This window comes from Trachurus trachurus, assembly GCF_905171665.1.
Source record: "Trachurus trachurus genome assembly, chromosome: 11".
NCBI lineage: Eukaryota > Metazoa > Chordata > Actinopteri > Carangiformes > Carangidae > Trachurus > Trachurus trachurus.
This window is the reverse complement of record NC_139904.1, coordinates 15904989-15918138: the sequence shown is the minus strand read 5'-3', so window position 1 is coordinate 15918138 and position 13150 is coordinate 15904989. Positions and strand designations below refer to the sequence as shown.

Genomic DNA, 13150 nt, shown 5'->3' with positions numbered 1-13150 from the left:
ATAAAATGGATTTCACAAACACACAACGTCATCAATAAATAATTTATACATTTTAATTGAAACAAATGTATAAAACTTCAGCATTTATTGGTCTGTAACATAAAGCAGCTGAAACATACAGTGGTCTCTTTGGAACAAAACATAACATAAAATGTCGATTCATTAACTAAATGCTGCCATACAGTAGATATATCAGGTTTAACTCAAGTGCACAAACACAAACATGGCTTTGGTGTATATATATATTTATACTATAGTATCATTTGTCTTTAATTGGTCCACAGCTCGTGATAGTGTGTGTGGATGTTGCCTTCAGAGGACGTCCTCTGTCCGTTGGTCCATGTTCAGGATGACGTGCCTTTGTTTTTGCACTGACTGAGAATGTCCTGCATCTTCTTCTGGATGTCCTCCACCCTCTTCGACCACTTCTCCCGCACCTCGTCCTCGTCGTCCTCTGTAACAGCTGTGTAGCCCATGAGCGCGATGAGGCCCATGTGGAACAGGTGGGCGATGTGCGAACAGCGGTGCTCCATGATCTCCAGGTCGCCGTCGCAGTTTTCCATGTACACCTTCAGCAGGGGTCTTCCAAACACCGAGTTTGTGCCCATCACACCGCGGTAGTACACATCCAGGCTCATGTCGCTCTTGTCTCTCTCGTATATCTTCTCAAAGGTCTCCATGTGGCGCTGGGAGTTATCTGGATCTTTCCTCACCTGGGCCACCATGCTGTTGAAGGCGGCGTACTGGTGCTTGATGTACTCTTCGTACTTTCCGTAGGTTTCGTTCACCTCGTCGATGCGGATCTGCCTCAGGCATTGGTTGTTCTTCTGGGAGATGGTCTCTAGTTTGCCCTTGATTTCCTGGAAGTCCTTGTCCAGAGCGTGGCCCTCATCGTCAGTGAGGCCCTTACGAGCGACCCCAACCAGCGAGGAGACGATGCCGAAGATGGGGTCGATGGAGGAGGCAAAGGAGGACACCTTCTCGACGCAGCACAGCACCTTGGCTGCAGTTTTCTTGATCTGTTGTGCGTCAGCCATCGCTGTTGGTTTTATTCTGCCACTTTAAGGTCCACACACTGTGAGTCTGGAGGCTGGAGAGATCACAAAACAAGAACCATATGTTCAGTATCTCTGCATTTCTTTCTAGATGTAGTAAATAAGAGCTTTAACTCAAAACTAGGTCATAGAGACAAACATAGATTCTTATTATTATCCTAAAGATTAGCTCCATGGCTAACTCTGAGGTTGCTGAGGCTGCAGCCCACATGCCACCAGCTGCTGCATGGTGCCATATTGTAAAAGGTGTCATCTTACACTCTTGTGTTACTAGCAACAGGTTGCCCACAATGAGGGTCTGTGTTGTCAGCCGTGACACACACACAGCTTCAACATATGACCAGAGGAGGAAAACAAGCCTGGAGGTCAAGAATCGTTTCATAATTGATGAAACATACCATTACTTTCTTGATTGAGCAGAAAATAGTAAAATATCACCAGCCCAGTTCTGCAAAGCAATATCTTGTTTTGTTGACCAATACACAGAAAACAAAGATCCATCCATCCATTCTCTTCCGCTTCATCCGGGAGAAAACAAAGATATTAGATAGATAGTTTAGTTTCAAGTCAGTTTAGTTCAAATGCCAAAAATTAATCAGTTCCACAATATTTGCTGGTATTTTGAGTGATTAATGAAATATATTTGTTTTCTTAAATAAAAAAAATATCTAAGAAAACAAAAGATATTTTATTAATCACTCAAAATATCAGCAAATATTGTGGGACTGATTAGTTTTTGGCATTTGAACTAAACTGACTTGAAACTAAACTAACAGTGAATAACTGAATAGTTGCCTCCAGCATTACTTTTTTTGTTCCTCCACAAAGAAAGAATTAAGCATTCAGTTAAGAGTAACATAAATTGAATTACTGTGTGAGATCGTTTCATTAAATATTGCTCCTTAACTTCCTTAACTACAGATGACATACCGATATTAGTATTTCATAATCAGTTTCTGAGACCACAGAACAAAATCCAAGTACAACTGATTTGTCCTCATAGTTTTCATATTACTCATCCACCTCAATGTTGTCCTGCTGGAAAAATAACTCAGGGACAACAGTGGGTGTGCCGTACTAGTAGTTACACAAGAAAGACTGGAAATACACAAATAAACGGATACTGAACTTGACCTCCAGTCTGTGTCACCTTTAACAGTTCAAATTAACTCCAGTCGCTATTTTGCACCTTGAACTTAAATTCAGGATGTGCTGCTGTTTTGTTTTCAAGCTCGTTTATCTCATTTCCTCATTTCTAACCACGCACACAGACGAATCCTCAGTCATTCACTCACTTCACTTTCATTTCATCGTTCCTTGATGACTCAGCTATCACCCAAAATCCAAACATTATTCAGTGCAGAGATTACACAGCACCGAGGCAGCAGATGTTTACTCACCAGAGATAAAGCTGTTGGTAACCCTCTCTCTACTCAAGCCGTCTGCCTCTCCTTTCCACCATTTTCCTCCCTAGTCAAAACAGGCACAGCCCCCTCCTGCCAAATATGGGAGTAAACACAAGGAAGTGAGTCATGCTTGCCCTGTGCTGATTGGACGAGGGGAGTTTCCTCCAGCTGCACTGCAGCTCAACCCACCACAGACACTGAATGACCGGCTATCCTTTTCATTGTGTTGTTTTAGCTCCACACACCTCCCAAACCAGTATCGTAACCACATAGCACAGATTATGATCAGGAATCACAAGTGAAAGAGAGACTGTCACATTTTAGTATCAGGAAGCAGGATCACTCAGCTTTTTTATGTCTGAATAACACTGACGTTGCTGAGGGTTTATTCATTTTCAATCAGAATTAATAGAGAGCAAAGACTGATAGATCTGATAAAGTTGAGGCAGGCAATATAACATATTTTGTTTGTTTGCATTTACACTATTTAAAAATCACATGCAAACAAGAACAACTTGTATTGTGCTTTTCTACCTCGATGGGCAAATCACTTTAACATGTGCCTCTCATTCACCCGTTCACATTTTGAAAATAAAACAATTTCAATACAGAGACCAAACTTTATTCCAAGAAACAGTGCCACAGAAAATGCGATCAAGACTTTTAATAAGGATTACTTATTTGTAAGACAAAACGTAAAAAATGACACCTGTTCCTGACTATGTTTAATGATTTAATGAAACCAAAGCTTTACTGCGTGACAATGTACTGTACCATCTTACTGTAACAGAGAAAATGTGACAAAAAGCTGAATTTATCAGTTTCTAAACATCTCATGTGAAATTAAAGATGTGACGGCCTAAATTTTCCACTTCTAAGTCAGAATTAAGTGGTAAAGATCTGTATTTAACATATGTGCCTTTAAACCATCAAATTGAAGAATATTGACTCTTAAAAAATAGAAAATCAGAATTAAAATCCTTAACACGTAAGATTTTAACTCTGATGTTGAACTATGTTTCTATTGTACACCACATCCTGTAACCCTGGTTTTGAAAGGTGCTTGATAATTAAAGCTTTACTTCCTCATTTTATGACATGTGGCAGTAGAAGAAGCACAGGTGTAAACATTGACATGATTACTGGATGCAGCTTCATTTTTAAGATCATGGTATTTGTTCATGCTGACTCACTGGTATAGGCTACACCTTGGGACACACAGAGCCATTGATGATAATATTACCTGTAACACCTGTGCTGTGTTTCCTACACAAGTTAAAATGTCTTGTGTGGAGAAAGATCAGGACCTGGTCGTCTCAGGTCATCTCCCACATCGTTGGCTGAGGGAGTCAAGTATCAAAATGTCAAGAACTTTCTCCTCTGAACTGAAGACGTATGAATTTATGTGGGTTATGTCTTGTCCTTGACTAATAATGTTATGATACTGTGACACTGTTACTGCACTGAGGGTGATGGAGGAGTCAGTGTGTATGTCGTCCTCATTGTCCTTGCATGTTGTTCCTCTGAGTCTCTTGCTTCTTGTGAATAACCTGTTCCCATGTTATCTTACATTAGACTATCTTGGTGTAAACTTAACTAGATGTTCAAGAACTAACAATTATCAGCCCATTTAGTAATTTTTCAGTGTCGGATTCAAATTGGTAAAGGTAAAAGTACAACACCAGTGTTTCCTGGGTTTCACCTGGATTCACATGATCTGATTATTGGTTGGAAAAAATTGCAAGAATGTCTATTTTCTACACTCTGGGTATACAACCTGTATTTACAGCTAACCAAATATTATTTAACAGGACAAGGACACGCCTGTTGTGTAATATTTGACTTCCCACACAGTGATATGAGACAAAATGGGAAAACATCTGCAGATTTTTCCAAATACTTAACTCACACGCACACACACATTGTCCAGAAATAACTTCACCGACCTGTCAGGAGCTCAGGGCCTCAAATTTCCTCAGCCTGTGTCTCACTAAGAGGTCAGATTGTCATGCAATGAAATAATATGTGGCAAAATATTGATTTTGTGGTTTTATGAGTGATGTCACTCATACAGCCTCCGAGATGTGAGATTATTTCACAGTTGAGCCTATGAGTTGGTCTGGAAAGGAAAACATTCAGTCAGAAATGTTAATCAACTGGTGAGAGCTAAGAAAGATTTGTCTGGTTGGTTAATATCTACCTGGCCAGATTAGATATTGATAATATTAAAGTTTGGTAACAACTGGAATGAGAGCGTTTTTGGGGGAAGAGTCTCTTCAACCTTATTTGGGGTTATTTATTTTGTTCCTGTGTTGAGCGTATAAAAGAGAGCTGATTGTGTGTCAGAGTGGGATGTCACCAGATCATGTTAGAGAAGTGGTTAGGGATCATTTCATCTGTCTTTTACTGGACTTTCAGAAGATACAGAGAATAATCTTTCCTTACAAGTTGAATACGGAGGTACTTGTACTTTGTTATCTATTTATTTTAGTATTTCATAGTGAAACAAATATTTGATATTATTATTATACAAATGCAGAAAAAGCCTTATAGTTTTTGTTGTGTGAAAAGCTGTGCTGTGTTGATAACCATCATGGTGCTGACCGGTCACATTTGTGTGGATCTTGGCAGCTTATTTATAATTTAATATATAACGAAATGTTTGACGTGTTCGGCCTTCAGCAGGTTTGGTTCTTTTTCAAGGTTGCCGTAGTGGATTTTAGCCTGAGTACTGACAGAAACTGGAGCGCCCTGATCAGCTTACAGTGTGTAGTTTGTTAAAAAACATTTGTCTGTACAGCGACAGAGGTGCAAGTTGATCTGTATGATCTTGTTTCACACCTTTCTGACAGTCAGGCTTGGTCTGAGAGGCAACAGATGCCGCCACTGGATGGTGTGACGCTTTTTCTTGGGATGTTCCCAAAACTTGAAAATGCTTTGTAAATTCTATTTATAGTTTTTTTTCATTCATTTCATATTATTTTATTTTTCATATCCAAGGCCTCACTCGTGTTTTTGCAGCAGTGTGACTTATTAAGGCCATTTATAACCAAACCAGTTGAATTTTTAAATTTCAGGTCTTAATCATATCACATGATCACAATTTGTAGATCTTTAAACAACAACTTTTCTCTACAGGAATTCTTCCTTTTTTTATCGGTAGATATGGGATCAATACTGGGTTTATTTTTGGGCTTTCACTAACTGATAAGAAACACTGTGGGAAATCTCTCAGCTGCAGCTGCAGTAAATACACATGAACCCCCACACACACAATCCCTCTGCTGTAATAAATCCTTTCAAAGTTTTGAATCTTTCTACTGATCGTGTGTTTCACGTGTTTCTACTGTGTGCACTGGACTTTAAAAGAATAATGCAAAGTAATCTATGATGCAGTGTGTCTCTGAACTGCAATAGATGAGGAACGTGACCAGTGGATACCCTCACACACACACACACACACACACACACACACACCCCACCACCCCACCCTCATATATGAACACACCCACTCCACTCGCACCCCAGCGTGCTCACATAGAGCTCAGCTCCTCCGTGGTATTTCCCACTATAACATCCCCGGGTCGACACACTGACTCTGTCATTTTGTCTCCGACCCCTCCGCTCCTCTCTCCGTCTCCCTTTTTTTTCTGTCCGTCATCTCCAGGCACCTGGACTGGTCAGAGGACAGACACCCCGCCTGGTTGTAGGTAGGAACTGGAGCGAACCAGAGCAGCACATGAACACATCAGCAGGTTTGACTCAGCAGCGGTGGATGGTTTGGTTCAGTTTTGGGATTAGAAAGCTTTAAGCCTGCCATTGAATTTGCCTGGAGGGGTGAGCTGAGGTCGACCTCAGCCTGGATCGAATTGTTTCCACTGTGTTCTCTTATTTGTTTTTTTTATTGGCTGACGCACCGTCATGCAGGGAAAGTGCTTTTTTTTCTTCTTTTATTTGTAATGTGCAGGTTCATACTTGCCTGGGGAGGAATTAGAGTTGAGGAGGAATTGAGTTTTATTTCAGGTATTTTAATTTAACTGGGCGTCCTAATCAGGAGTCATGACGGAAAGAGAGGAAGACTGAGGGATATTTATGCACCACACAGCTGAGGAAAGTACAAAAACTAGGTTTGCTCTGGCTATTTAAATGATCCTTAATCTGACCAGTTTGTTACTCACTTTGTTTCCATTCATCTAGAGGTTGTGTATCACTTGTGTATTCTCCTTGTCTTTACCTCTGCTGATCATAGGCCCTGTGATCAGACCTGAGAAATCGTCATGATGACCATCAGAGGACGCACAGAGAAAATGCAGGCGATGTGGATGGAGCTGCTGGTCCTGCTGGGGTGAGTGTGTTCAGGTGGATCACACACACAAACCCAACCAACTGATTACTGCTGTGATACAGTATCTATTCTTATTTGAGGTTTTGGTTTGGTTTACATAAGGCCGTCATAATGATATTGTCAAATCCTAGATTTTAAAATTTTGTGTGTTTGTTTCCTTTTAATGGATCTTGAGTCTAAATAATAAATACAGTTTACTACTACAACTTTTAATTAAACTAAGTACAATTTATTAATCCATGCATAAGCAATTGTTGTAAAGACATCTCCACTCAGATCAGTAATTGTAAAAACCACAAATAAAATTACACATTGTTGTGGAAATTTGTTTGGTGAGATCTGAAGTAAAGATATTAAGATCAGTCTTTTAGAATTTTTATTCTATACAAAAAACAGAGGCTTTTTGTAAAGTGTGTCGCACCCTACCACAAGTGAAGTTTATCTTTCTGAAATGGATTACAGTGTGCACCAAGGTCAGCAACAAGCGTCAAAAACAAGAATCAGGAGATGTTACATGAGAACATGCACAAGATGTATCTCTCTGTTGTATCAGGCAGAGAGCACAAAACATCAGACAAGTGAATAAACAAATACACACTGAACATTTTCCAATACAACATATTACATTTATGAATAAAAATAAATCCACAATTGTCTAAATGAGATCATACCAAACAAAAAATTGACTATGAATATGATCTTTTTAAAAATTCAATATCACATTATTTTATGTATGTTCAGCCTCATGTAAGTAATGATTTAAAAAACTAATGGGATAATCTGATTACGAGTTCAGGCTTTTGTTTTTACTTGGACAAACATATGATAAATATAATTTTCCGACAACCGTCTCCTACATCGTAGAGTGCTTGGTTTGAGCCGCGGTGCCATCCAGAGACCAGACTATGACGACACACCCAGCCCGGAGTTCTTGAACCCGGCCTGGATGGCCACTGTCCCTGACGACCAGCCGCTGTCTGAGGTCACCATGCCGGGAACCCACAACACCATGGCTCTGCACGGCGGTGTGTACGCTGAATGCCAGACCTGGAGCCTGGCCTCTCAGCTCCAGGCCGGTGTCCGCTTCCTGGACATCCGCGTGCGTCACGTCAAGGGGAACCTCACCATCCATCACGGGGTGTCCTACCAGCGGGCGCACTTCGGCCATGTGCTGGAGGGCGTGGCCGACTTCCTGCAGGAGTTTCCCAGTGAGACGGTGCTGATGCGTCTGAGGGAGGAGTTCAGCGAGACCCACAACATCTACGGAGCCGTGGTGGACTTCATCCACCGCTACGCTCACTGGGACCTGCTGTGGCACAGCCGGCTCGTTCCCACCATGGCAGAGGCCCGAGGGAAACTCATCATCCTGCAGGACTTCTCTGGACCAGACCTGGGGATGCGCTATGGATCCCTGGACATAGCAGACGACTGGAGGGTAAGGAAAGTTAGAATTGATTTCAAGTGCCTTTATAAAAAAAAAAAGGTCTTTATTGAATTTCCCAAATGATAGACAGTATCCCAACATATCTCCCATCCACCAAGCTAACAAGCTACAAGAGATTTTTGCAGTGAAGGCCAAAGTTAAACTGGTTATTTTTTGTTGAACTCTGAAATGTTGAGCCTCCAAAACATATTTGTCTGTGTTTAAATCATATTTGAGGCATCGTTGCAAAAGATGTAAGTTCATGTGAACATGAGGTATATCGGACAATTAATCGGTTATCTAAAATCTTTACTCCCTAATATTGGTATCAGCATTAGCCCCAGAAATCCCACATCAATTTGGTGCTAGTCAGAAGACTAGCCTCTAATGGTAGGGTTGATTGTGTTTTCATTTTAATTTAAATGAAATGTGACATATTTCATCCACCAGACATAAGCAGGGACTTTTGGAGAAGAAAATGAGCTGACATGGCAAAACCAAACCAATTAGAGCAAGTTAAAATACCATTCGGGTGACTGACAGTTCGTTGCTCTCTGCAGGTTCCCACACTTCTGCACGTGGAGGAGAAGTGGCAGAGTGTGCATGAACACCTGGAAGCTGCACCTGCAGGAGACAAGTCCCAGATCTTTCTCACCTACAGCAGCGGAGCTGGTGTGTTTGCGTACCCCAGAGCCGTCGCTCAGCGCATCAACGCACAACTGTACAAGTACCTGAAGTCCAAGACAGACCTGAACCAGCGCCTGGGAATCATATGCATGGACTTCCCTGCTTCTCCCATTATTCAAACGATCATTGACTTCCAACTGGAGTTCATGAGGAGACGACAGGCCTTCAACTCATTTCCTAGCGAGACAAGTTTGAAATATACCATTTCTTCACTGAGGAGGAGCAGGAGCAAAGACTTCAACATCAATGTCTGAGCCAAAGTCAAACACGTGTATGGGAACAGTAGGCTGATCAATGACTGTACAATCAATGAGGCATCGCTATGGACACCAAACACAGCTGCTGTAGCTTGGATGTAATAGTGAGATGAAACTTTATTACTCTACTATAGGGAATATGATTTAAAGGACACCTTTAGATTGTACCACAGATTAAACCTGTCATTGTGTCATTCACCAAAGAAACAAAATAAAAATCACTTAAAATACATTCTGCAGTTATACACTGCTGTGGAAGTGTACTACAATTACAGTTTGCACACATTTTTATTTTATAATTTTACTTTTCAGGGGTGTCTCTCAGGTCGTTTGACTTTGTCTCTTCAAAAATCGAGTCATGTTTGAGCCTGGATGGATGGAAGCAGTCACGTTTCATTGTCACAGGGAGGCAGTGTGGCTGCAGGGGACCACGGCATCAGACTGTGTTGGTACTCACATCCCGTGCCGACTCAATAGGGAACAACAAGTGTGTCAACCTTTGCATCACAAGCCCACTTCAACTGTCACACAGCTGCTTCACTAGGATTTGCTGCAGCTGAGACACATTTACAGTTTTTATCATTACATTCGAGGTTCTAAAGCAGAAACTCTGCTGATTTCACACATCAAAATCTGTTCTTTGAGTCAGCATCAGTCAATTATTTGTCAATGGACAAAATCTGGAGCTACAGAGTGAGTTTATACACCCTCTGTTGCCCGCTCCTCCTCTCTGCTGGAGGCTAGTAGCTCGAATCCACAGCAGCTGCAGCTAACATCACGTAACATTTCTGAACCTCTGATCCGAGGTCAGTTGCACTGGGTTTTGACAAGGAAGGAGAATGTGGGTGGGGATGTGGTGTGAGACCAGACCGCAGCTGGATCCCAGTCTGACAACCAGGGGTTTGTTTTCCTAGCAACTGCATGAAACTCTAGATTGAAAACAAGCAACCAATGGACCATCAGGGCCACCATACCTGCTTAAAAGTTGTAGGATCTGCTCAATAATTCTATGGATATTGTTTTTGCGCTACATTGTTTTCACTTATGTCTAAGCTGTGAACAGCCATCAAAGTCTCATCAAAGCAAAATACGTTTTCTATGAAACATCTGAATATTGCATGTTTATTATTGCTGTATTGCAAGTGAACAAAAACAACAATAAGCAGATGCACTCTGTTTTTAGTGTGTGTCTGCTTTACAGAAAATAGTAGATGACATATTAGACAAGTGATGAAAGCGCTCTGTGTGTTGACCACACTGACGAGAGCTGATAATGCAGCTCTTCCTGATTGTGCGCTGTAGATGCATGAGCACCGCTGGGTCTGCAGGGTCTGTCTGCACTGTGCAGTCCTGTTGAAAGGCTCTTTATGTTGTGCACAATTCTAAATTTCAGAAAAATACTGATTGCAAGAAAAAAAAAATGGATAGCATGTGAGACGTTTGTGGCTTGAAACACATTTTGCATACAGATTATTTATATCAGATAACAATAACGGATTTTTATCATCATTTCCTCTTAGAGGCTGGGGTTATTACGAAATACTTGTTGAAATGCTTTGCCTTGAAGCAATAAACCTTTACATCCTGCCAAAGCAGCAGGGGATGTTAACACAGAACTAGTCAGCTTTGATAAGGGGCGACTAATGCAGACTCATGCAAAGTGATACATTAGGTGAATATTGGAAGAAGAATAAGGCTTTATAGTGTCTCCATCCATAACTGGACAGGTAGAGTAACACAACTGCTGCTGCTAACACTCATCTCATCTTGTTGATATCTCATGACTCATGATTCCTTCTCTCTCTTGCAGAAAACATGATCTCGTTTTCACAGGAGGAATACAGGCCTCAGGGTGCCGTGGCCATTGCAACAGTTGGTTAGTGTTGGGTTTTCTCCATTATATTCATGCTTTCATCATCTCTCTTAAGCTTTTATACTAATTCTCTCCATCTTTCATGTAGTTGTGTTGAACATAATGTGGTGGATGGTTATGATCGCAGCCATTGGGTTAGGTAGGTGTCTTATTTATTGTTTTGTTTTTTGTTTTTTCATTTCTTGGACCAAATATTCATGATGTCACTCTGCTCTGTCAAAGGGGCCATGAATATGGGTCGTTGCCCGGTGCAGCCCTACATCCCCATCTACCTGATAGTGTTTGGAGCATCCAGCATCATCTCTTTTTCTCTGACCTACACTAAGAACACCTGGAGCGAAGGTGTTGTCTTCATCCTGTGCTCGAGCTGGGTGGCCCTGCTGCACCTCTTCAGTTTCTGCTGGTTCATTGCAGGTGAGAGAAACTGTACAAAAAATAGTATTTCCATTTCACTACTACATTTCCTACTTTCTGTCAGTTCTGGATGTTTTGCAGCTGAAAGCTTAATCGGATGGGAGAGAAGAAGATAACTCAGATAGCTGAGTAAAAAAATATAATAAAAAGTAATCACTTAATTTAAATTACTCTGCGGTCGCATCACACTGAGACTCGTATAAAAGATTACATTATTAAACTTTTTTTTTTTTTTAACATTTTCCTTTATAAGGAAAATTTGAGTGTTAAATTCCTAATAAATGATACTTTAAGTTGTTTTGAATCTTGATTTTCACTTATTTTGTCATGATTTTGATATTAAAGAGAAATACCTAATATCTGAATGGAGGACTGGGAGTTTTAAGTGGCTCAAATTTTAGTACCAACATACTGTAATCAATATCATTAGGGGTATAACTTTGGGATAACATGGGGGTGGGGTGGAGGGGTTAAGATCCCTGTCCAAGTAGGGATTTTTTTAAAAGCAAAAAAAAGTCAGTGTGTCCTAATGGGTGAAAAGTGCAAAATCATTAAGTTTGATAAAAGAACCAGGCTAATTTACCTCTTTATTTTGGCATTCCCGTATTTGGTATGTGGTAAATGGTTTTTCAGTCATTTACCAACATTATTCTTAACGCATTTCATTCAGTTCTGAGACCAGCTCCCTGGCTCTATAGCAAATCAGCCAACAATTGAGACAACAATTCACTTGCAATTCACTATTAGGCTCCCTCTTTTGGACAGTGTTTTCTTTCTTTTGTTTTTTCATTTTATATGATGAACCAACTATTTAAAATTGTTTGTTGGCCTTGTGGCTCTTTTCATTATGTTGTATTGATAATACAATATTGATAAAAGCACCTAACATAGCGTTTGATATTTATGATATTATTATGATCTATGGGATAAATCTATCATGGATATCCTATTTCTGATTATATTTTAATCACTATGACAGGATGTGTTGTCTAACAGATGATGTGCTGTCTGTCTGTTGTAGGTTCAGTCTGGGTTTATTCTGTGTACCCTCCCAGCGACACACCAGGAACCAAGTACTGCAATAAGACCTCCTACCAGTTTGCCTTTGTTACCACCACCGTGGTGTGGGTCTTTTTGGCTTTCGTGTTCACCTGTGGCTGTTGCTGTGGTGTACTGGCCTGCTGTAAGGTTGTGAGCGTGAGTCAACGCTTGATTCCCAGCCGCAGAAGTTTCTATGGCGCGACAGAAGAATCTGTTGCTAGTGATGCGTGAGTGGTGAAAATCCACTGTCATGTCTTCACAGTAGGTTTAACAGGTGATTCTAGTTCTGCTCTTGCTGTTGAGGATTATTTTTTATTATTTGTACTAGCTTTGTAGATTAAAAAAATTATTTGAAACACAAAGACATATTAATATTGTGATTTCATGTTGTTGTCTACTAATTATATACATTGCCTTTTTTGACTGCATGAATTTTGCCTTGAAATAAAAGTTTGGTGCTTGAATAAAAGTTTTACACTTGAGACTTATTTGCATCATTTACATTATTTGTATAATGTATAATAAGTAAATATAGGCTACATATCAAATAGTGGCTAGAGTATCTTTGCATGTATATGAAAGTAAAAAATGTATTTACATTGTATTATATATATACATTATTTACTTTCATGTATGCAAAGGTACTCTA

At 40.4% G+C, this 13150-nt stretch overlaps 3 protein-coding genes across 9 annotated transcripts; 2 read left to right on the top strand and 1 right to left on the bottom strand.

Moving 5' to 3' along the window:
• Window positions 1–31: 31 nt before the first annotated feature.
• Window positions 32–2785, bottom strand: rpz2 (rapunzel 2). The gene is made up of 2 exons (XM_083981946.1): window positions 2456–2785; window positions 32–1090 (listed from the first exon to the last, which is right to left on the bottom strand). Exon 2 carries the CDS (start codon window positions 1035–1037, stop codon window positions 345–347), a length of 693 nt encoding a protein of 230 aa, XP_083838072.1. The 5' UTR covers window positions 1038–1090; window positions 2456–2785; the 3' UTR covers window positions 32–344.
• Window positions 2786–4802: 2017 nt separating this feature from the next.
• LOC310993528 (1-phosphatidylinositol phosphodiesterase) lies at window positions 4803–9611 on the top strand. 4 transcript variants are annotated; one of them, XR_014595740.1, is made up of 6 exons: window positions 4803–4921; window positions 6129–6216; window positions 6711–6806; window positions 7671–8241; window positions 8790–9277; window positions 9486–9611. XR_014595740.1 is itself a non-coding variant. In XM_083981904.1 (5 exons), the coding sequence occupies exons 3-5, from the start codon at window positions 6739–6741 to the stop codon at window positions 9168–9170; spliced, it is 1020 nt and encodes a 339-aa protein (XP_083838030.1). In that variant the 5' UTR covers window positions 4812–4921; window positions 6129–6171; window positions 6711–6738; the 3' UTR covers window positions 9171–9405. The 4 variants fall into 4 exon arrangements, 1 of the variants encoding a protein (XP_083838030.1); XR_014595742.1 differs by having other exon boundaries at window positions 4812–4921; window positions 6129–6171; window positions 9486–9608; XM_083981904.1 differs by lacking the exon at window positions 9486–9611 and having other exon boundaries at window positions 4812–4921; window positions 6129–6171; window positions 8790–9405.
• Window positions 9509–12957, top strand: LOC310993529 (transmembrane protein 272-like). Of its 4 annotated transcripts, none has more exons than XM_083981908.1 (5): window positions 9509–9618; window positions 10984–11049; window positions 11135–11185; window positions 11269–11460; window positions 12482–12957. In XM_083981908.1, exons 2-5 carry the CDS (start codon window positions 10989–10991, stop codon window positions 12730–12732), a joined length of 555 nt encoding a protein of 184 aa, XP_083838034.1. In that variant the 5' UTR covers window positions 9509–9618; window positions 10984–10988; the 3' UTR covers window positions 12733–12957. The 4 variants fall into 4 exon arrangements, with proteins under 4 accessions (XP_083838034.1, XP_083838033.1, XP_083838032.1 ...); XM_083981907.1 differs by having other exon boundaries at window positions 9516–9660; XM_083981906.1 differs by lacking the exon at window positions 9509–9618 and adding an exon at window positions 10765–10900.
• Window positions 12958–13150: the final 193 nt, after the last annotated feature.

Excerpts from the sequence above, each read along its gene's own strand:
- LOC310993529 (XM_083981908.1), top strand. The coding sequence starts at position 10,989 with ATGATCTCGTTTTCACAGGAGGAATACAGGCCTCAGGGTGCCGTGGCC. Across the intron at positions 11,050-11,134 it reads CGTGGCCATTGCAACAGTTG|TTGTGTTGAACATAATGTGG; the intron begins GTTAGTGTTGGG and ends TCTTTCATGTAG. Across the intron at positions 11,461-12,481 it reads TTTCTGCTGGTTCATTGCAG|GTTCAGTCTGGGTTTATTCT; the intron begins GTGAGAGAAACT and ends TGTCTGTTGTAG.
- LOC310993528 (XM_083981904.1), top strand. The coding sequence starts at position 6,739 with ATGATGACCATCAGAGGACGCACAGAGAAAATGCAGGCGATGTGGATG. Across the intron at positions 6,807-7,670 it reads GAGCTGCTGGTCCTGCTGGG|AGTGCTTGGTTTGAGCCGCG; the intron begins GTGAGTGTGTTC and ends CCTACATCGTAG. Across the intron at positions 8,242-8,789 it reads ACATAGCAGACGACTGGAGG|GTTCCCACACTTCTGCACGT; the intron begins GTAAGGAAAGTT and ends TGCTCTCTGCAG.
- rpz2 (XM_083981946.1), bottom strand. The coding sequence starts at position 1,037 with ATGGCTGACGCACAACAGATCAAGAAAACTGCAGCCAAGGTGCTGTGC.